The sequence below is a fragment of the Neoarius graeffei genome, chromosome 2 (assembly GCF_027579695.1).
Source record: "Neoarius graeffei isolate fNeoGra1 chromosome 2, fNeoGra1.pri, whole genome shotgun sequence".
Taxonomy (NCBI): Eukaryota; Metazoa; Chordata; class Actinopteri; order Siluriformes; family Ariidae; genus Neoarius; species Neoarius graeffei.
The window spans coordinates 79,601,333-79,623,261 of record NC_083570.1 but is presented as its reverse complement, the minus strand read 5'-3'; the positions used below and the strand labels follow the sequence as shown (position 1 = coordinate 79,623,261).

The following is a 21,929-nucleotide window of genomic DNA, read 5'->3' as shown; positions in this document are numbered from 1 at the left end:
ACCAGAATTCTGACAGATGCTTGTTTGTGGCTACCAAAATGTCTGTTCAAGGTGAAACCTGCTAAATGACATTTAACCAAATATTAAGTATGCTGTATGAACATTTGTGATTGTCTATGTACAATTTTGACCCTGTGTTGGTTTCAGAAAACCCAAAATAAATTAAAACTTGTGCACCAAATTCTTGTTTTTTCCTATGTATGTAGTACAATCATTCTGCCTCAGAAAAAAAAAAAGAACAGTTCAAAATAAAATCAGTGAAAGCCCAATATTGCCATGGCATTCATGTTCATGGACAATGAATTATTATTGCATTTTTATTATATTAAGAAATCATAACCAATGTGGTGTTAGTGAATACTCACCACAAGCGCTCGCACCCGTATCTGTTCATTTTCACTCTTCTTATAAAGGTCCTTCAGCAGTGCCACTCCATTTGCTGTGATGAAGGACGCTCTCTTGGCCTTGCCTGCAGCATGAATGAGTGTCTCTACTGCTACCTGCTGATGGGTGACGTTCTCAGAAGCACATAAAGAAATGACAGCATCCATCATGCCTGACATCTCCAGTGTACGGTTGCCCACGTCACTGGGGCCCTGCAGCAACACTGACACAGTTTGTATTGCACGCAGTTTGCTTTCCAAGCCTGGGCCTCTAAAATGGTACCTGCACAGAAACCACATTGCTAGAAATGACCATTTTGTGATGATTAGAAGCAAAAAAAAATTACATACATACATACATACATACATACATACATACATACATACATACATACATACATACATACATACATACATACATACATACATACATACATACATACATACATACATACATACAATTATTCTCTTTGTCAAATCACATTTACTGGATATACTCACTGGATATACTCCTCACACAACTTGTTGAAGTTCTCTCTCTCTTTGTCACTCTTCAGATCATCATATAACTTATTAAGCAGGACAGAGCAGTTCATAGGAGTATTGTCAGTGAGAGGTGGCCCATCCGTTATCTCAGGAACTGTCCCTGCAACTTCCAGAATCTTTTTCAGGCCTGTGGGGAAGACAGTTGAGAATAGATACACAAGAAACTACTCCATCATGCTTGGAAGCTTATCGTGGAAAATGTTACTGATTCTGATAACAGATAAAACAGATATTGCACAGATTTGTACATTCTGTCCTCGGACACAGGTTGGCTAAATGTAAACCAGATGTTGTGTGCCTCCGCACCTTGATCAATGACCCACAGGCTGAGGGAGTTGTCTGGGTTTTTCTGAGATTTTCGGGGCACCTGTTTGACCAGGAGGTTGACAGCACTGTCACGTCCAGGTCCAGACACATTCGATGCAGGTAGCATGTCAATAAGATGGCGTAGCATGGAACGTAGCTCACGGGATGGTTCTATCTCACAGAAACAGATTAAAACACATTTCTACATAGGCACTTACTCATATACTATATGTTGATGATAAAAAATCTAAAGTCCTTTCCTGCACCATATGGCGGCACCGATCTCCGTTTCTGTAGCCCTCGGCCTTTCGCCTATTACATAGCTAGGGTTACAGTGGGGGGCTAGTCCTCGGGTAACCGCAAGAGTTTGACTCCCCACTCGCATCTGCATTGCAGCGTGCCTTACCAGATGGCAGTAAGTACCATTTTTATAATGGTCTTTGGTATGACCCGACTGCGAGTAGAACTCACGATCTCCCGATCGAGAGGCGGACATGCTATCCACTAGGCCAACTCACGGAATTTGGCCTATGTATGTTGATGATATTGCAGAATAAATATGAGTTTAAGATAATGGATTTATACTTGATCTATCACTACAGAGTCCAACACCAGGCACAGATCAGTATCTCATTGTTCTATATCACACATATGCCAAGATATACAATGTGAGAATGCTTGAAGTATAAAGAAAAAAAAATAATGCATTGCATTTTTTGCTAAGATTTAAATTGTAGGATAATAATTGCATGAATTACATACAGACGTGGACAAATTTGTTGGTACCTTTACAGCTCGTTGAAACAATGCTTTATTCCTCCTGAAAAGTAATGAAATTACAAGCAATTTTCTCAAGTATACTTGCATGCTTTTGGTATGTAATAGAATAAAGCAAAAAAAGTGTGAAAAAATGAGTTATTGAAAAGATTATAAATAATTGGATTATAGAGATATTTCAAATTTTAACCTTAATTAGTATCACACATCTTCAAACTTGTAATCAGTCATTCAGTTTATTTAAATGGAGAAAAGTCGTCACTCTGCTGTTTGGTATTGTCATGTGCACCACATTGAACATGGACCAGAGAAAGCAAAGGACAGGAGTTGTTTGAGGGGATCAGAAAGAAAATTATAGACAAGCATGTTAAAGGTTATAAGACCATCTCTAAAGCAGTTTGATGTTCCTGTGACTACAGCTGCAAATATTGTTTCATGGGACTGTAGCCAACCTTCCTGGATGTGACTACAAGAGGAAAATCCATCACAGATTGAACAGAACGATAGTGCCAATGGTAGACAAAGAGCCAAGGATAACTTCCAAAAAGATAAAAGTTGAACTTCAAGGTCAAGGTACATCAATGTCTGTTTGTTCCATCCATCACTTTTTGAGTAACAGTGGGCTCAAAAAAAGAATCAGGAGGACTCCATTGTTGGAAGAAAAACAATAAATAAATAAATGCCAGACTGGAATTATGGACAGGCCACAATGCTTCTGAGAGCATGTCCTTTGGACAGGTGTGACAAAACTCAAGCTTATTGGCAAGTCACATCAGCTGTATGTCCACAGAAGAAAAACTGAAACTTCCAAAGAATACCATACCTACTATTGCCGCTTTTCCACTACAAACGCGGCTGAGCCGTGCCGTGCTGAGTCGAGCTGAGTCGAGCTGAGCGGGGCTGTTGGAGTTGCATTTCGACTACAACCGCGCTGAACCGTGCTGGCTGGAAGTGGGTGGACACATTGGGTGGAGTTAGCGAAAGTGGGTGGACGTCATGTGATGTCGTTAAGCAGCGCAAACAGTGACATCAGTGACAGTGGCGGAACAAGTCAGAGCCGGGCCGGGGGCGGGGCAAATGACCGGGCCCTTTATTAAAGCTTATCATAACATCATTTTAGGCTACAAAATGTCCGCAACTGCGGTGTTTACCAATTTCAACACTACCGGGTGCAACTATGTTATTTAGTACATCAAGTCCTTCAAACGAACATGTAACTCAGAAACAAAAAACATTAGGATACTGTACATGGCTCATAATAAAACATCAATAGCCTATACTGCGCACATTATTTGAAGGGCATACGAATGAGCGCTCAGAGGTTGCAACGGTGACAGGAAGAGTCAGAAATAAAAGGAGGGCGGTGCAAACCTCACTGAATGCACTGTGTTTACCAATTTCAACACTACGGGGTGCAACTATGTTATTTTGTACATTAAGTCCTTCAAACGAACATGTAACTCAAACAAAAAAAACATTAGGCGACATACTGTACATGGCTCATAATAAAACATCAATAGCCTACTGCGGCGCATTATTTGAAGGGCATACGACGAGCCTTGCGCTCCGCGAACTCGTGCACGATGCTCTGTGTCACTGATTCAGTGATCTTTTAAGCAGTAGTCTCACGACCCGGATAGTAAACAATAAACATGGAGGACATGGAGTCGTTAGTGTTGCTGGTCTTGGTGCTGTGGCTTGTTGTCACCGACAACGCCAACAGATACTGGCAAGAGCGTATAGATGAGGCGAGGCGCATAAGGCTTCAGAAATTCTCGTAATTCGTAATTATTCTTCTTCCGGGTTTGCGGTGTTTACAGATCCCAGCGCGCTCGCGGGGCGTGTGTGGGCATGTGAGGACACGCCTCCTCACCAATCAGTGCACAGGGGAGTGTCTGCTCACGCCCCCAGCCTCACTCGGCACGGTTTGGCTCGCTTCAGCCCCACTCCAAAACGGTGCGAGTTTTAGGGGCTAAGCAGGGCTGAAGCGAGCTGAGTCGTGCTGGTTTTTGGTAGTCGAAACGCGAGCCGTGTCGGGCTGAAGTGAGCTGAAGTGAGCTGAAAAAGGGTAGTGGAAAAGGGCCATATGAAACACGGAGGAGGCTTGGTTATGATTTAGAGCTGCTTTGCTACATTGGGCACCAGGTGCCTGGAATCTGCGCAGAGCACAATGAAATCTCAAGACTATCAAGGCATTCTGGAGTGAAAAGTACCACCCAATGTCAGAAAGCTCTGTCTCAGTCGCAGGTCATGGGTCCTCCAACAAAATAAAGACCCAAAACACACAACTAAAAGCACCCAAGAATGGCAAAGAACAAAACGTTGGACTATTCTTAAGTGGTCTTCTATGAGCCCTCATCTGAATCCTGTTGAATATCTCTGGAAAGAGCTGAAACATGCAGTGTGGAGAAGGCACCCTTCAAACCTGAGACGGCTAGAGCAGTTTGCTCAGGAAGAGTCAGTCAAACTACCTACTGGCAGATGCAGAAATCTCATTGAGAGCTACAGAGGTTGTTTGTTAGCAGTGACTGCTGCTAAAGGTTGTGCAACAAAATATTAAGTTAAAGGTACCATCATTTTTGTCCAGGCCATTTTCATTTAATTTGTTCTGTAAAATATTCAGTTGAATCAAAAATCAAAAGCAAAGTCTGATTTGTGTTAAACATGGAATAAACAAATGATGGGCGCCATTAATTGTCAGTTTCAAGTTATTTCAGAGACAGTTGTGGGTTCTTTTTTTTTTTTTTGTGGAAGGGTACCAAGAAATTTGTCCACGTCTGTAACTGCACAAACAAACAAATAAATAAACACCCTTTTTTTTTTATTATTACTAGATTGTATCATTAAGTGCAAGAATGATTTTAGAATAAAATGGATAGGTCTATTGTCTTTCATTCTTTTAGAGTTGGAAATTTGGATAAAATTACATGAGAACATCTTATTGTTAAGATAATCCTCTCGTGCATGTCTAATCATATTTTTGGCCTGTACTGCGAGAGTGTAAAGGTTGAAGTTTTGTAGTCATGTTACATAGTCACGTATTTTAAAAGTTTATTGAATGAAAAAATGGTTTCTTATTATTAGAAATTACCTATACACTATAGATAGGATGGAATTATTTGGAAAACACAGCGTGTATTGAGGAAATGTTTAATCATTGTGCATATCTATTGCTCAGTTTAGGACCCTCACCTGGCAGTATAGCCTCATCCTTCCCTCTGACATGCTTATTCATACCCTGGGTGAGAGCCTCAAACATGACCTGAAGCAGGTGACAGGCCGACAGAGACACAGCTGAAACTGCGGTGCCCATGACGCCACACAGCCTGTCCATGCCTACTTCATTCACAATGGCCACTGTCTGTAAGCAAAGCAGAATTTGCATAAGCAACTCCTGTACTTCTCTACAGGTCATCTAGGGCATGAATAGATATGAATGAAGTAATGTGATGTCAGTTCTGGCAACTTTTTTTTTTTTATCAAGGACCACACCCTTGACTGATGTCCTGTACACAGGCCAACCAGAGTTCTGAGTGCTGAGAGGACAATGTCCTCCTGCTGAGATTCCAGCAATTTCTGGAGGAGCTTCACACCATCATTCCTGAATATTTGCTCTGCTCCAGCATCTTCACGTGAGATCACCACCAGATTCTGAGCAGCCTGGGCAAAACAGAGAATTTCACACCATGGAAGTCAAGGAAATGTCAATCTGTATGATAAATGACTTATGAGTGACAAATAATAATTGCAATATGAGAACCTTCTGTCTGTCTGAGGCCTGTGCAGAGTTGTCCAAGAGAAGTTTGAACATCTGCTGAACACGGGAGTCTGTGGAAGAGAGCTGCACAGCCTTGAGGAATGAAAGCACATGTAAACAGTGTTGGTGCCATGTGACCAAACCTTAAACAGTGCAGAAAGCCAGTTACATAGGACTCTTTGTAGGCTATAGTGCATGTGTCTTTCTGCTCCTTCAATTAATTACGTCAATTATTTAGGTGGCAGCAGAAAGCCTACTGTCAATAATCATGCACAATGGTATGGAAAGTTTACCTGATAAAATGCCAAATAAGCAAGGAATAAAAGCATAGTGAAGCATGTTATCATAGGAAAATACAACAGTTGATTTCGTGCTGTTACCACACTGAAGTTGGATATTTTCTTATAATAGCACATCCCAAAGTGTTTCAATACTCTTACACCACAGAGTTTTGCCAACAATTAGCATTTTTAATTCATTAATGAATGACACATCATACCTTTTATTCGTTTATAGTTACACTTAATGTTCTGAAACTTCCTCAGAACAAGTTAGTTCCTGTTATCACTTATATCATAGCAGCTATAACAGTCATGCCCTCACTTTCTCTTAAGACACACACACACACACACACACACACAAAACAGCTTATTACTGAAAAACAAAGCCCTTAGACTTTCTGTAATGCTGCAGGCTTCTCTGCAGGTAGAGCCACAGTCACCTACAAGGGCTTTTAAAGCAGGTGTGGCCCCGGTTGCCACGTAACAGTCACATGTGCGCAATTAGGAGAGATGCGCAATGCCTGCCCGTGCCTCTTTATAAGCCTTTTGCATTCCTCACTCCACATGCAGACATCCATGTCAGTAAGAGTACAACCCCAATTCCAAAATAGTTGGGATGCTGTGTAAACTGTAAATAAAAACAGAATGGGATAATTTTCAAATCATGGAAACCCTATATTTAATTGAAAATAGTACAAAGACACCATATAAAATCGTATGTTGAAACAAATTTTCTTGTTTTTTTAAAAATATGTGCTCATTTTGAATTTGATGTCAGCAATACGTTTCAAAAAGTTGAGACAGGGGCATGTTTATACCAGTGTGTTGCATCACCACTACTTTTAACAACACTCTGTAAACGTTTGGAAACTGAGGAGACTAATTGCTGTAGTTTTGAAAGAGATGCGTTGTCCCATTCTTGCCTGATATACAATTTCAGTTGCTCAACAGTTTGGGGTCTCCTTCGTCGTATTTTCTGCTTCATAATGCGCCAAATGATTGAAATGGGAGACAGGTCTGGACTGCAGGCAGACCAGTTTAGCACCCGGACTCTTTTACTACAGAGCCATGCAGTTTTAATATGTGCAAAAAGTGGTTTGGGATCGTCTTGCTGAAAGAAGGAAGGCCTTCCCTGAAAAAGATTTTGTCTGGATGACAGCATATTGCTCTGAAATGTGAATATACCATTCAGCATTAATGATGCCTTCCCAGATGCACAAGCTACCCATGTCATGTGCACTAATGCACCATCATACCATCACAGATGCTGGCTTTTGAACTACACACTGATAACAAGCTGGATGGTCCCTCTCTCCCTTTAGCATGGAGGATGTGGTGTCCATGATTTCTAAAAAGAATTTCTACCTTTGATTCATCAGACTTCAGGACAATTTTCCAATTTGCCTCAATCCATCATAAAAGAGCTCGGGCCCAGAGAAGGTGCCAGTGTTTCTGGATATTGTTTCTATATGGTTTTAACTTGCATTTGTGGATCCAGTAATGAACTGCTTTCACAGATGATGGTTTTCTGAAGTGTTTCTGAGGCCAAGTTTACATTAGACTGTATCTGTCTCGTTTTCTTCGCGGATGCACTGTCCGTTTACATTAAAATGCCTGGAAACGCCGGGAAACGGGAATCCGCTAGGGTCCACGTATTCAATCCAGATCGTGTCTGGTCCGGTGCTGTGTAAACATTGAGAATCCGCGGATACGCTGTGTTGAGCTCTAGCTGGCGTCGTCATTGGACAACGTCACTGTGACATCCACCTTCCTGATTCGCTGGCGTTGGTCATGTGACGCGACTGCTGAAAAACGGCGCGGACTTCCGCCTTGTATCACCTTTCATTAAAAAGAGTATAAAAGTATGAAAATACTGCAAATACTGATGCAAATACTGCCCATTGTGTAGTTATGATTGTCTTTAGGCTTGCCATCCTTCCACTTGCAAGTGGTAAGTGACGCGCATGCCCGATATGCACTGAGATCACACACACAGAGGCTCAGTCCCGAATCACTGCTCGTGCACTTCACTCGCGCGCTCTGTGAGCTGCGCAGGGCCGGAGTGCGCACCCTCCAGAGGGCACTCGCTGTTCAGGGCGGAGTGATTTGGAGCGCAGGATGCCTGCGGAGCCGAGCGCATCTGTGTATTGGCGTTGCTGTGTGCAGGCGAATCGTGTATTGGCGTTGCTGTGTGCACGCTAATCGTTTTAAAAACGTTAATCTGATGATCCGCTGATACGGTCTAATGTAAACCCCACCTGAGCTTATACAGTGATTTCCACTACAGACACGTGTCTGCTTTTAATGCAGTGTCGCCTGAGGGCCTGAAGATCACAGGCATCCAGTTTTCAGCCTTGTCTCTTGCATACAGAGATTTCTCCAGATTCTCTGAATCTATTATATACCCAAGACGATGTGATCCCCAAATTCTTTGTAATTTTACATTGAAGAACGTTATTCTTAAAATTGTTGCATTGTTTGCCCACTCAGTCTTTCACAGAGTGGTGAACCTCTCCCCATCTTCACTTCTGAGAGACTCAGCCTCTCTGACCTGTTACTGACCTATTGTCAATTAACCAAATTGGGGGGGGGGGGGGGGGGGTTTGACAGACGGACACACGACAGACAACTTTTTCAGTCTTTGTTGCCCCGTCCCCACTTGTCTGAAACGTGTTGCCGACGTCAAATTCAAAATGCGCATATATTTTTCGAAAAACAAAATTTCTCAGTTTCAACTAGATAGATAGATTCTTTATTGTCATTGCACATTACTATACAACAAAACCATTTGAGGGCTCAGATCACAGCAGCAACTATGTTGTCTTTGTACTATTTCCAAAGAAATATAGGGTTTCCATGATTTGCAAATCTTCATATTCTGTTTTGCACAGTGTCCCAACATTTTTGGAATTGGGGTTGCAAAACCATGCTCTGCTGAGGTTTGTTAGAGAGAGAGAAAAAGAAAAAAAATAGGCTATTTGAAAAAAAAAAGGGGGAGTGTCATGCCCCTTTTCCACCAAAGCAGTTCGGGGCCAGTGCTTAGTTTGGAACCGGGTTTTCTGTTTCCACTGACAAAGAACTGGCTCTGGGGCCAGAAAAACCGGTTCCAGGCTAGCACCAACTCTCTGCTGGGCCAGAGGAAAGAACCGCTTATGTCAGCGGGGGGGGCGGAGTTGTCAAGACCAACAACAATAACAAGACCACGAAAGATCACCATTTTTAAGCGACGAGAAGCAGCAGCTGTACAAACGCGAAGTCATCCATTATTATTGGTGGTGGTGTTGTTGCTGCTGCTGCTTCCGTGTTGTTTTTGCTTCGATATTCGCACCAAGGTTTATGCAAACGTAGCGACGTAACTGACGTATACAGCGACGTAACTGATGTATACAGTGATGTAATGACATGGCTCCCCTTAGCACCGCGAGCTATGGAAAAGCAAACTGGTTCTCAGCTGGCTCGCAAGTTGAACGAGTTGTGAACCAGCACCGGCCCCGAACCAGCCCTGGAACTGATCTGGTGGAAAAGGGGTATCAGACCGTTGACCTTTATGCCTTAATCGATTCAGGGTCCAAAGGCAATTTTATGGATGAGGAGTGGTAACCCATCTGGGTTACCGTACTTTTCCTTCTTGGGATTGTATACCGGATTCCTGGCCAGGGAAAAACTTCCAAAGGCCAGTGCAGAGAAAGTTACATAGGAGAAACAGAACTCTCATTGAAAACCAGGTTCTCAGAACACAAACGACCCACCTTGACAACATTAGAGGTATCACAACACATCCATCTAGAATCACTGGGACATACAGTCATGCTTAACACAGTGGAAATACTAGACAGTGAACTAGATTTCTTCACTAGAGGAGTAAAAGAAGCCATCTACATCAGGGCCCTTCAACCTACTCTAAACAAAAATGGGGGGAGGTTCCAGTTATCGACGACCTTTGACCCTTTGCTCCAATCACGTGTTGGATGCCATGGATGTTGGTATGGGGACCATCCTCTCCCAGCATGGGGGTTCTGACCAGAGGCTGCACCCATGTGCATACCACGCCCACCACCTTACCCCACCAGAGAGAAACTATAATGTTGGGGACAAGGAGCTCCTGGCTGTGAAACTAGCCTCGGAGAAGCAGAGGGGGCTAAGCATCAGGTAACAGTCTGGACAGACCATGAGAACCTAGCCTACATTTCACAAGTCAAGCACTTAAACCTATGGTAGGCCTGGTGGTCACTGTTCTTTTCTTGGTTAAAATTTGTTTTGTTGTACAGACTGGGTACAAAGCCCTCTCAAGGGTGTGGGACCCGGAAGCTTGGGAACTCTCCTCCCAGCCCATCATTGTCCCTCCACAGATAACTGCCCCTCTACACTGGGGGTTGAAGCAGGCTACTTATGATGCACTCCAGCATGAGCAGGACACAGGTGGGGACCTGCCAAAGAAGCTGTACCTCCCCAAGCACTGGCCTGGGGCCACACATCCTCTCTCTCAGCACACATGGGGTCAGCCAGGATGTTGGAATTTTTGCGCCAACATTTCTGGTGGCCTAGTATGGATAGGGATGTCCAGGCCTATGTGGCGGCTTGTCAGGTATGTAACCAGAATAAGGAGCCATCTGGCTTGCTGCACCTTCTGCCCATGCCTTCCCGCTCTTGGTCCCACATTTCGGTGGATTCACTGCCAGCATCGCAGGGAATGTCCATTATACTCACTGTGGGAAATAAACCTAGACAGGCGGACATTTATCTGTAATTTTCGCATTTGTCCGTCTGCATTTCAAAAGCATCAAACCAGATGGCCCATGAAAAATTGTAAATGTATGGGTCTAATCTACTTCTAATTTTCTTCCAAATAATTACACTGGGTGAATACATTATGTCGTAACACAACCTGTGAAACAGGGGCCTCTGCGGACCCGAATTTAAAAATTCATAACTCGGCCACCGATGTTCCTAGCCCCAAACATTATAGGCACCTCCCTCTCCCCAAGCCCTTTCGAACCAGCCCAGGCATGACCTGCTCCGACTGCGGCTCAGCCTGCTATTTGCCCTGGAAACCATGAAAAAACTTTAAAATGAGCCCTGGCTCAAGCCAGCCTTTAAAAATTCATAACTCGGCCACCCAAAGTCCTAGCCCTGCCAAACTTTACAGGCACCTCCCTCTCCCCGACACCTTTTGAATAAGTCCAGGCATGGCCCAATCCAATGTCAGGAGTGAGCGCAGATTGCAGAAAGCTTTAGCAAGAGCCCTGGCTCCAGCCGCTCGTGCGCAGGGATTTAAAAATCCATAACTCGGCCACCAAAAGTCCTAGTCCTGCCAAAATGTACAGGCACCTCCTTCTACTTGAGTGGCACACTAAATACAGTGGTGCTTGAAAGTTTGTGAACCCTTTAGAATTTTCTATATTTCTCTATAAATATGAACTAAAACATCATCAGATTTTCACACAAGTCCTAAAAGTAAATAAAGAAAACCCAGTTAAACAAATGAGACAAAAATATTATACTTGGTCATTTATTTATTAAGGAAAACGATCCAATATTACATATCTGTGAGTGGCCAAAGTATGTGAACCTTTGCTTTCAGCATCTAGTGTGATCCCCCTTGTGCAGCAATAACTAAATGTTTCCGGTAACTGTTGATCAGTCCTGCGCACCAGCTTGGAGGAATTTTAGTCCATTCCTCTGTACAGAACAGCTTCAAGTCTGGGATGTTGGTGGGTTTCCTCACATGAACCGCTCGCTTCAGGTCCTTCCACAACATTTCGATTGGATTAAGGTCAGGACTTTGACTTGGTCATTCCAAAACATTAACTTTATTCTTCTTTAACCATTCTTTGGTAGAACGATTTGTGTGCTTAGGGTTGCTGTCTTGCTGCATGACCCACCTTCTCTTGAGATTCAGTTCATGGACAGATGTCCTGACATTTTCCTTTAGAATTCGCTGGTATAGTTCAGAATTCACTGTTCCATCAATGATGGCAAGCCATGGATTGGTGGAGTCCAAACTCTTTAGTCCAAACTGTTTAACTGGGTTCTCTTTATCTACTTTTAGGACTTGTGTGAAAATCTGATGTTGTTTTAGGTCATATTTATGCAGAAACATAGAAAATTCTAAAGGGTTCACAAACTTTCAAGCACCACTGTAAGGCAATAATAATAATAATAATAAATACTCAGTATTCACTGTTGTTTTTATTGTACGATGCAGTTGAACTAGTGTTTTATGATTGACAGTATCTGATTGATCCAGTCAATTGATTAAGAGTTCAGTTTACATGAAACTTTGCAGAAGAGTATTAAGTGCCAAATTGCCAATCAATGGTTATGTTATGATGTGCATTTTTTCATTCATAATAAGAACAGTCATAGTCATATGCTTTGTAGGATGTAGATTTATATTTTAATGGAGTTTTTACTTTCTTCTATTTTCTAAGTCCAGGAGATTTTAGTCTGAATGGCAAATGATATTACCATGTCTAGTTTTGAGTCATTTTATTACAAAGTTACTTTGAATCTCATACTCAAAATTTTAACTCTATTATATCAGAATACTTGTATTGTTAATTACTAAATTTCTTATATACTTATTATAAACATAGTAGAAAGAAAGTTATTGTTGACAATGTTTCATGAGTTATTATAATATCTATATACGAGTACCAGTAAGTTGTAACCAACTGGAACATCCTTGCCCCCCATACTTTTTTCTAGACATGGAACTGACCTGTGCGTACTACTGTTTTCTTGGATATAACTTTCAGCATGTTTTTCTTGAATCTTGAGACATTTTCTTGTAAATTATATTCAATTTGTAGTGTAATTAGCAACTAATGTCTAGTGTAATTTGGCCTTTGAAAAAGAAAAAAAAAATCACAAAAATGTGCCTGGAAATAGCTGAGAAACCATCTCCAGGCATCTAAAGCCCTTCAGCTTCCAGGGCCCTAAGGTGGGTCCCGGACCCCCAGCCGCAGTGTTCTGGGCCTTTGGCCCGTCATTCGGACAGGCTGAAATTTGGACGGACAGACATTTCAGACTTGTCTGTCCTGTGACAGTCTGCTTAAAATTCCTTATTTCCCACACTGATACTCATAGATTGGTTTTCCAAAACCTGTAGGATCGTCCCACTGCCCAAGCTCTTGTCAGCCAAAGAGATGGCAGAACACCTACAGCATGTGGTCAGGATGCATGGCTTTCCGGTCGATGTGGTTTCAGACTGGGGTCTGCAGGTCACAAGCCCGATTCTGGAAGGCCTTTTGCCAACTCCTGGGGGCCACTGTGAGCCTCTCTTCAGGGTTCCACCCTGAATTCAACAGCCAAACAGAGTCTGTGAATCATTACCTGAAACACACTCTCATGTGCCTGGTATTTGACAACCCTGCATCATGGGTACGGTATTTGATCTGGTTAAAATATATGCCCACAGCACTCTTTGGCACTCGTCATTAGGTATGTCACCTTTTGAGTGCCAGTTCCGTTACCCCCACTCATATTTGTAGACCATGAGCAGGAGATAGGTGTCCCGGCAGCGGAGCACATTGTACTCCGCTGTTGTCAAGCCTGGCAAAGGGCCAGGTTGTCCCTGCAAACTACCACTCAGAGAATGGTTCGCTTGGCCAATCACAGACAGCACCTGGCCCCAAGCTTCTGACCTGGCCAGTGGGTTTGGGTAGCCACCAAGGATCTTCCCTTGTGGCTAGAGTCCAAGAAGTTGGCCACACGGTACACTAGGCCCTTTGAGACCCTTTGGAAGATCAACCCAGTGTCATACTGCTTGGCTCTTCCCCACTCATTGAGGATCAATTCCACCTTCCATGTCTCATACTTGAAGCCAGTCCTTTACAGTCCAATGGCAACCCCAGCTTGACCAGTACCACCCCTGCTGCGCATCATTGACGGGGTTCTGGCCTATACAGTTAGGTGCATACTACACTCGCACCGTGTCTGTACCCAGCATGTAGTGGACTGGGAAGGTATGGGCCCAAGGAATGCTCTTGGGTCCCAGTACAGCACATTTTGGACCCAGAGCTCATTAGGGACTTCCACAGAGCCCGCACAACTGGCCTGGGATTAGCGGTCAGAGTATCACACCATCAGTACTGGTGTCGCTTTTGGTTCCACAAAATATACATAAAAGCCTCTTGGGGGGTTATTGGACTTCTCCTTATAACATGTTATTGTAGCAGAACACTTAAAGGAATAGCTTTATAATAGCTTCAATAGCACTGACTGTTACAAAGTGCTGACACTGAAGACTCCTTCCATAACAGTTAACTAAAAATCTCCTTCCAGAAAGTTCACCAAAACAATGAGTACACTTTTCACTGTTAAATAACAAAACATTTTTAATCTGTTTATCGGGTTTAGATTATGCAGAGCATTTGCCATAGAAGTTCCTGTGAATGAGTTATCTCATCTCATCTCATTATCTCTAGCCGCTTTATCCTTCTACAGGGTCGCAGGCAAGCTGGAGCCTATCCCAGCTGACTACGGGCGAAAGGCGGGGTACACCCTGGACAAGTCGCCAGGTCATCACAGGGCCAACACATAGACACAGACAACCATTCACACTCACATTCACACCTATGGTCAATTTAGAGTCACCAGTTAACCTAACCTGCATGTCTTTGGACTGTGGGGGAAACCGGAGCACCCGGAGGAAACCCATGTGGACACGGGGAGAACATGCAAACTCCACACAGAAAGGCCCTCGCCGGCCCCGGGGCTCGAACCCAGGACCTTCTTGCTGTGAGGCGACAGCGCTAACCACTACACCACCGTGCCGCCCCGAATGAGTTATCACTCTAGAAATTATAAAATATTAGTCTTCACTACTCTTAAAACTATTTTCATTATTTAAAAAAAAAATTACTTTTTTTTTACTTTCTGACCAATCAACAGCATTGGGATATAAATGCAGATAAAAGAATGGTGTACCTACGAAACTGGCAATTCACTGTATATATGCAGAAGGAACCAATCCTAGGTAAATATTACAGTTAGCAACAAGCCCAGCATGTATCAGATGAATATAAATGATCTCACCTTCTGCTGGATCTCAGCACTGAGTTGCCTGAGCAACTCTTGAAATGCCTTATTCTTGGGCTCCAGCTGTGCACATTTCTGTGAATCAAGGAAGGCCTGATCCAGCTGCCCGAGCTTATGTAAAGCCTGTGCACGCCGGAACCGGGCCTTGAGATCACCTGGGTCTGTTTCAAGTGCTGGTCAAAAACACCACAGTTTAGGCTCACAAATTTCAGGAGTTATGCTATTTTTTTTTTGTTTCTAAATTTGCTTTGAAATCCATCTGTGATTATTCTGGCAATTATGCTTGTGCTGCTTTAATGTAGTGATTATGTTAGATATGTGCAATATTGATTCTGAAGGATAAAAGGTGATTCTATTGTAATCTTATGTGTGCATACATCATAGATTACTGTCAGTGCTGTTGTCCTATAAATTGAAAATCATATGACAGCTGGACTTTTAAGAGAGCTCTGCTGGTGACAAATCTACTTAATAAAAATAGAGTGTTGCCACAACTTAGTAACATGTGGTAATTAAAGAGTGGCCATTACATAGTAAGGCATAGGAATGAGATAATTGTGTGTGGCTACAGCCATACATGATTATTGTGTTGTTCCCACAAAAATAATTTGTATCAACAGGGATGATGATTCTCTGCGATCACGGAAAAAACACAGAAATCACAGAATCCCTCGTCTGAAACAGAACTGCCATTCTGAAATGGAAAAGGGGCATCTTTGTCGGCATCCAGTTTCAAAACCTGAGAAATTCAGTCCATGCAGCTATATAGTGAGGGTTTTGTTTTTGCAAAAAGAAAATCAAATCTTTGTGTAAACTGGGTTGTCAACAAACTATCAACATCCCACTATGTTCTAAATGATGCGAGGGTTCATGATCAGTGTGCACACTGATTGGATTAAAAAAATTTTTTTAAAAGACATTCAGAGATTATATGGGCTTATAAATGGCAAATAGTATACTGATGGGCCTGTAGTTGCTAACTTCCTGTCTATCACCTGATTTATGAATAGGAGCTCCAATGGCAATTTTTAATGTACTAGGGAATATGCTTTCCTCCACTGATTGGTTTATAACACACACACACACACACACAGTGGTGCTTGAAAGTTTGTGAACCCTTTAGAATTTTCTAGATTTCTGCATAAATATGACCGAAAACAACATCAGATTTTCACACAAGTCCTAAAAGTAGATAAAGAGAACCCAGTTAAACAAATGAGACAAAAATATTATACTTGGTCATTTATTTATTGAGAAAAATGATCCAATATTACATATCTGTGAGTGGCAAAAGTATGTGAACCTCTAGGATTAGCAGTTAATTTGAAGGTGAAATTAGAGTCAGGTGTTTTCAATCAATGGGATGACAATCAGGTGTGAGTGGGCACCCTGTTTTATTTAAAGAACAGGGATCTATCAAAGTCTGATCTTCACAACACATGTTTGTGGAAGTGTATCATGGCACGAACAAAGGAGATTTCTGAGGACCTCAGAAAAAGCGTTGTTGATGCTCATCAGGCTGGAAAAGGTTACAAAACCATCTCTAAAGAGTTTGGACTCCACCAATCCACAGTCAGACAGATTGTGTACAAATGGAGGAAATTCGAGACCACTGTTACCCTCCCCAGGAGTGGTCGACCAACAAAGATCACTCCAAGAGCAAGGCTTGTAATAGTCGGCGAGGTCACAAAGGACCCCAGGGTAACTTCTAAGCAACTGAAGGCCTCTTTCACATTGGCTAATGTTAATGTTCATGAGTCCACCATCAGGAGAACACTGAACAACAATGATGTGCATGGCAGGGTTGCAAGGAGAAAGCCACTGCTCTCCAAAAAGAACATTGCTGCTCGTCTGCACTTTGCTAAAGATCACGTGGACAAGCCAGAAAGCTACTTGAAAAATGTTTTGTGGATGGATGAGACCAAAATAGAAATTTTTGGTTTAAATGACACACGTTATGTTTGGAGAAAGGAAAACACTGCATTCCAGCATAAGAACCTTATCCCATCTGTGAAACATGGTGGTGGTAGTATCATGGTTTGGGCCTGTTTTGCTGCATCTGGGCCAGGACGGCTTGCCATCATTGATGGAACAATGAATTCTGAATTGTACCAGTGAATTCTAAAGGAAAATATCAGGACATCTGTCCATGAACTGAATCTCAAGAGAAGGTGGGTCATGTAGCAAGACAACGACCGTAAGCACACAAGTGGTTCTACCAAAGAATGGTTAAAAAAGAATAAAGTTAATGTTTTGGAATGGCCAAGTCAAAGTCCTGACCTTAATCCAATCCAAATGTTGTGGAAGGACCTGAAGTGAGCAGTTCATGTGAGGAAACCCACCAACATCCCAGAATTGAAGCTGTTCTGTACAGAGGAATGGGCTGAAATTCCTCCAAGCCGATGTGCAGGACTGATCAACAGTTACTGGAAACATTTAGTTGCAGTTATTGCTGCACAAGGGGGTCACACCAGATACTGAAAGCAAAGGTTCACATACCTTTGCCACTCACAGATATGTAATATTGGATCATTTTCCTTAATAAATAAATGACCAAGTATAATATTTTTGTCCTATTTGTTTAACTGGGTTCTCTTGGACTTGTGTGAAAATCTGATCTTGTTTTAGGTCATATTTATGCAGAAATATAGAAAATTCTAAAGGGTTCACAAACTTTCAAGCACCACTGTGTGTATACACACACAGAAAAAAATGCTTTCCCTTATCATCATGTTTATTATTCCTGTAACCATAGGCTTTGCATGTTGCCATTTTTCAACAATGTTTTGTACATCTGGCTACATCGTGGTGTCAGGAACAGCGAGCCAATCAAGGTACAGGAAACCTATCAACAATTCTACATCACACTCAGTCAGTACGTTTACATGCACATCCAAATCGAGCTGCTGTCGGTAATCAAGCAAAGGGTCCCAGCAGGGGTGCCAGAGAAATCCAATCCTACATGCACACAAGGAAATCGAGCTATTGTGTGAGGTACATTGTGCACCCGAGCCACAGGTGGCGCTACACGCCCCATCGTGTTGGTACACTTCCGGTTGTCGTCATGAAGAAGAGCTATTCAAGAGTGTAAACAAAGTTATCAGTTCCGTGTTCTCCATTGCAAGTTTTTCTCCCGTCCATGAATTTTAATATATTCAAGTCCTTAAGCTGAATGAGCATGAACTCTGTCTCCTCATTGCTCCAGAAGTGCACGTTTCTGCTCGCCATTTTCTCTTCTTCGTTTGTTCCTCCTGACCTCTTCTGCTGCTCGCTACTACTGTTGTCATGCCGACCGAGGCTGTTGTGTTTCCCGCTTGTGGTCTCGTCACTCCCGGAAGGGGCAGTGCTGAAGTAAGTAGCTCGACTACGTAGCTCGATAGGGTTTACATGCACTAAGTAGCTTGGCAAAAATCGCATAATCTAGGTCGTGTAGCTCGATTACGAGAAATCAAGTTCGGTTCAATTTCAGCCTAGCTAAGGTGTTTCCATGGCATTTAGAACTTCGATTTCAGTCGAGCAACAGCAGAAATTCGATTTTCTCTATGTGCATGTAAACGCACTGACTGACCTCTGACTCTAGCCATAAAATGGCAATATGGCTGCAGCCTTGAGTGGAACTTAAGTGAGTGGGAACACAAAAGAATTTTAAAGCACTGCTTTATGTGACACAGTGCGACAATACAGGGTAGTCAAAATGCATTTGTGCAAAATGTGTAATATTTCTAGCCTATATTTATTTTTCACTACGGGTACCCTTTAACAAGCTGTGGCCAGGCATTATTTTTATTAATAAGGGATGTCACTTGTGGGGCTCCATATCTTTTTGCCTAGACTAGTGTACCTTTACTGGCATCCACCTTGGCCTTGTTGAAGTCATTTAGTTTGAGGTAGCAGGCACATCGGTTTCGGTACAGCACAGCGCTCTCAGATTCACTCTCACTCAGCTTCAGAGCTTTGGTGTAGCAGCTCAGAGCTCCCTGGACATCACCACTTTTAAACAAGTTGTTTCCCTCTTCTTTCAGGGCTAAGGAGTCTTGACTCATCTATAAAAGGGGAAAACAGGGCACAACATTCACTGATGAAGTAGCTAATAATGTATAAAGCTGGGGTAGGTACTTGTACTGTAAGTGTACAAGTATAATAGTCTACCTACATTCTCAGCAAAGTACCTTTTCTTCTTGCTTATCTTTCTCTATGAAATGTAATGTTATACCTTTAAAACTCAAATAAGAACAATACAGTTCTGCAGCCTTTTTCTGAGAGTGTACTTAAGGCTGGTTGTGTCTTCTTTTTTTTTGCATTACACACTATGAAATGTGATAATAATGTCATATAATGCAATAAGCACTCATCACCAGTTTATACAGAATCACTGCAAATAACGGCGCATGTAACCTCGGTCCTTATCAATCTGTCTATAATGTATTAATTCACCTTACCTTTCTCTGCGTTTGTGTACTGCTTTAGACGGTCTTACATTCAGCAGTCTACCACCGTAAGCCCAGTTTTACCCTCTAAATAATCACTAATTTATCTTATTATCATTTAACACAACTATTCTTTATACTGTTGGTCTTCTGGAGCATTCAGTGATGCTTTCTGTTTTCCATACCCGCATTGCTACAAACACTTCTATTTTGCGCCAGTATTGGCTACAAGTAATGAATAAGTGAACTACTAACCAATCATTGTACAGACATTGGATGACATTCGCCAATAGGCCTGTAGAAGGCGGGATTGTATGAATACGGGTGGGAAATTTTGACTTCCTGGATTCTTTCTGAGGGTGCATGTTGATGACGTTTGATTCAGACCCGCCCTCTTTTTCCTGTATAATATTACCATAAAAGGCGGAGTGCACACAGGCAGTTTGGAGGAACTCTGCACTGTTATGTACGGCATTTGTAGAAACAAGTGCTGTGTTTTAATAAATGCTGGGATTTATACACGGTCCTCTTGAAATGGAAATGAAAGTGTCAGTTTTATTTGCACACACACAGAGGAGTACAACATACCCATACGAAAAAGAACAGTAAAGAACTTATAAGAATTTACCACTGCCTTAGTAGTAAATCCTTATAAATATAAGGATAAATCCTTATAAGGATTTATAAATAAATATATATGCCATGTATGATTTACTCCTGAAAGTGGCCCATTTATATTTTACAGTTTAAAATGTACATGCCTTTTATATGTAAATCCAACACAAACATATGTGGATTTACATATAAAAGGCATATACATTTTAAATTGTAAAATATAATTTAAAACTACAAACATTACATGAAGCATACAAAGACGGTGTAATTCATCATACACATTATCTGTAAAAACCATGCACAATGTTCACTTCATACTAGATTTTCATAAAAAATTTGTATGAGGAAAATGCAAAATGGGCCACTTTCAGGAGTAAATCATACATGGCATATATATTTATTTATAAATCCTTATAAGGATTTATCCTTATATTTATAAGGATTTACTACTAAGACAGTGGTAAATTCTTATAAGTTCTTTACTGTTCTTTTTCGTATGGGTACACTTATTATGAAATAATAAACCAACAAAATATTTAATAAAGAAAAGTTAGATTTTAGAGACGTCCTTACAGTATTACAACTAATAGAAATGTTCAATAAGTGCATATTAAGAAACATTAACAGTGAAAGAATAATTGAAATTTATGAACTGAAGATTTCTCTATTTTAATTCATCAGCATGTATTGATTAATTGTCAGTGGCATCCGGCGTAAAACTGCCAAATCTAACATGCGGAATGAAAAGAGAAATACCATACCGGATTGGTCGGGGTCCGGGTTAACAACAACCACCTCTGGTACTGTTGGTCAACAGGGTGCCGGTGGAAAGTGTGTTACTGTTGCGCCAAAACAGAGAAGGAGAAAGAGAGGGGGGAAGCATGTTAGGAGAGAGCGTGAAAGATGGAAGAGAAGGAGCTTAGAATTGAGGGTAGGAACACTGAATGTGGGAACATTGACTGGCAGAGCGAGAGAGTTAGCAGGTATGATGGAAAGAAGGAAGTTGGACATTTTGTGTGTGCAGGAGACAGGGTGGAAAGGAAGCAAGGCCAAGAACATTGGAGATGGATGCAAGTTGTTTTATTATGGAGTTGATGGAGAGAGAAATGGTGTTGGTATTGTTTTGAGGGGAGAGTTGGTCAACAGTGTGATTGATGTGAAGAGGGTGTCAGATAGAGTGATAGGAATGAAGTTGGAGATTCAAGGAGTGGTAATCAATGTTGTGTGTGTGTGTGTGTGTACGCCCCACAGGTTGGATGTGAGAATGAAGAGAAAGAGTCTTTCTGGGAAAAGATGGATGAAGTGGTAGAAAGTATACTGAGGGAGGAGCGTGTGCTGATAGGAGCAGATTTCAACGGACATGTTGGCAAGGGAAACAGAGGAGATGAGGATGTGATGGGCAGATATGGTGTAAGAGAGAGAAATGTGGAAGGGCAAATGGTGGTTGATTTTTCAAAGAGGATGAATTTAACAATAGTCAAAACATACTTCGAGAAGAAAGAGCAACACAGGGTGATGTTTAAGAGTGGAGGAAGATCTACACAGGTGGACTACATACTCTGCAGAAGGGGCAACCTGAAGGAGATTGGAGACTGTACAGTGATGGCAGGGGAGAGTGTAGCTAGACAACATCAAGTGGTCGTGTGCAGGAAGAACCTGAAAGTGAAAAAGAGGAAGTGTGACATAGTGGAGCCGAAGATTAAGTGGTGGAAACTAAAAGAGGTTGAACATCAGAAGGAGTTTAGGGAAGAAATGAGACAAGCATTGAGTGGTCATGGAAGTCTGCCAGAAGATT

The 21,929-nt window shown here is 42.0% G+C and overlaps 1 protein-coding gene across 1 annotated transcript in view; it reads right to left on the bottom strand.

Annotated features, from left to right (window-relative positions):
- unc45a (unc-45 myosin chaperone A) overlaps nucleotides 1–19,704 on the bottom strand; it is a 40,614-nt gene extending 20,910 nt beyond the window's left edge. Inside the window, exons 1-9 of the mRNA XM_060915008.1 lie at nucleotides 19,532–19,704; nucleotides 18,934–19,135; nucleotides 15,090–15,265; nucleotides 5,773–5,862; nucleotides 5,505–5,672; nucleotides 5,205–5,373; nucleotides 1,236–1,406; nucleotides 885–1,056; nucleotides 366–666 (exon numbers count right to left, since the gene is read on the bottom strand). Coding sequence (XP_060770991.1) covers nucleotides 366–666; nucleotides 885–1,056; nucleotides 1,236–1,406; nucleotides 5,205–5,373; nucleotides 5,505–5,672; nucleotides 5,773–5,862; nucleotides 15,090–15,265; nucleotides 18,934–19,135 — 1,449 coding nt within the window. The 5' untranslated portion in view covers nucleotides 19,532–19,704. The remainder of the gene's footprint in view (nucleotides 1–365; nucleotides 667–884; nucleotides 1,057–1,235; nucleotides 1,407–5,204; nucleotides 5,374–5,504; nucleotides 5,673–5,772; nucleotides 5,863–15,089; nucleotides 15,266–18,933; nucleotides 19,136–19,531) is intronic.
- Nucleotides 19,705–21,929: the final 2,225 nt, after the last annotated feature.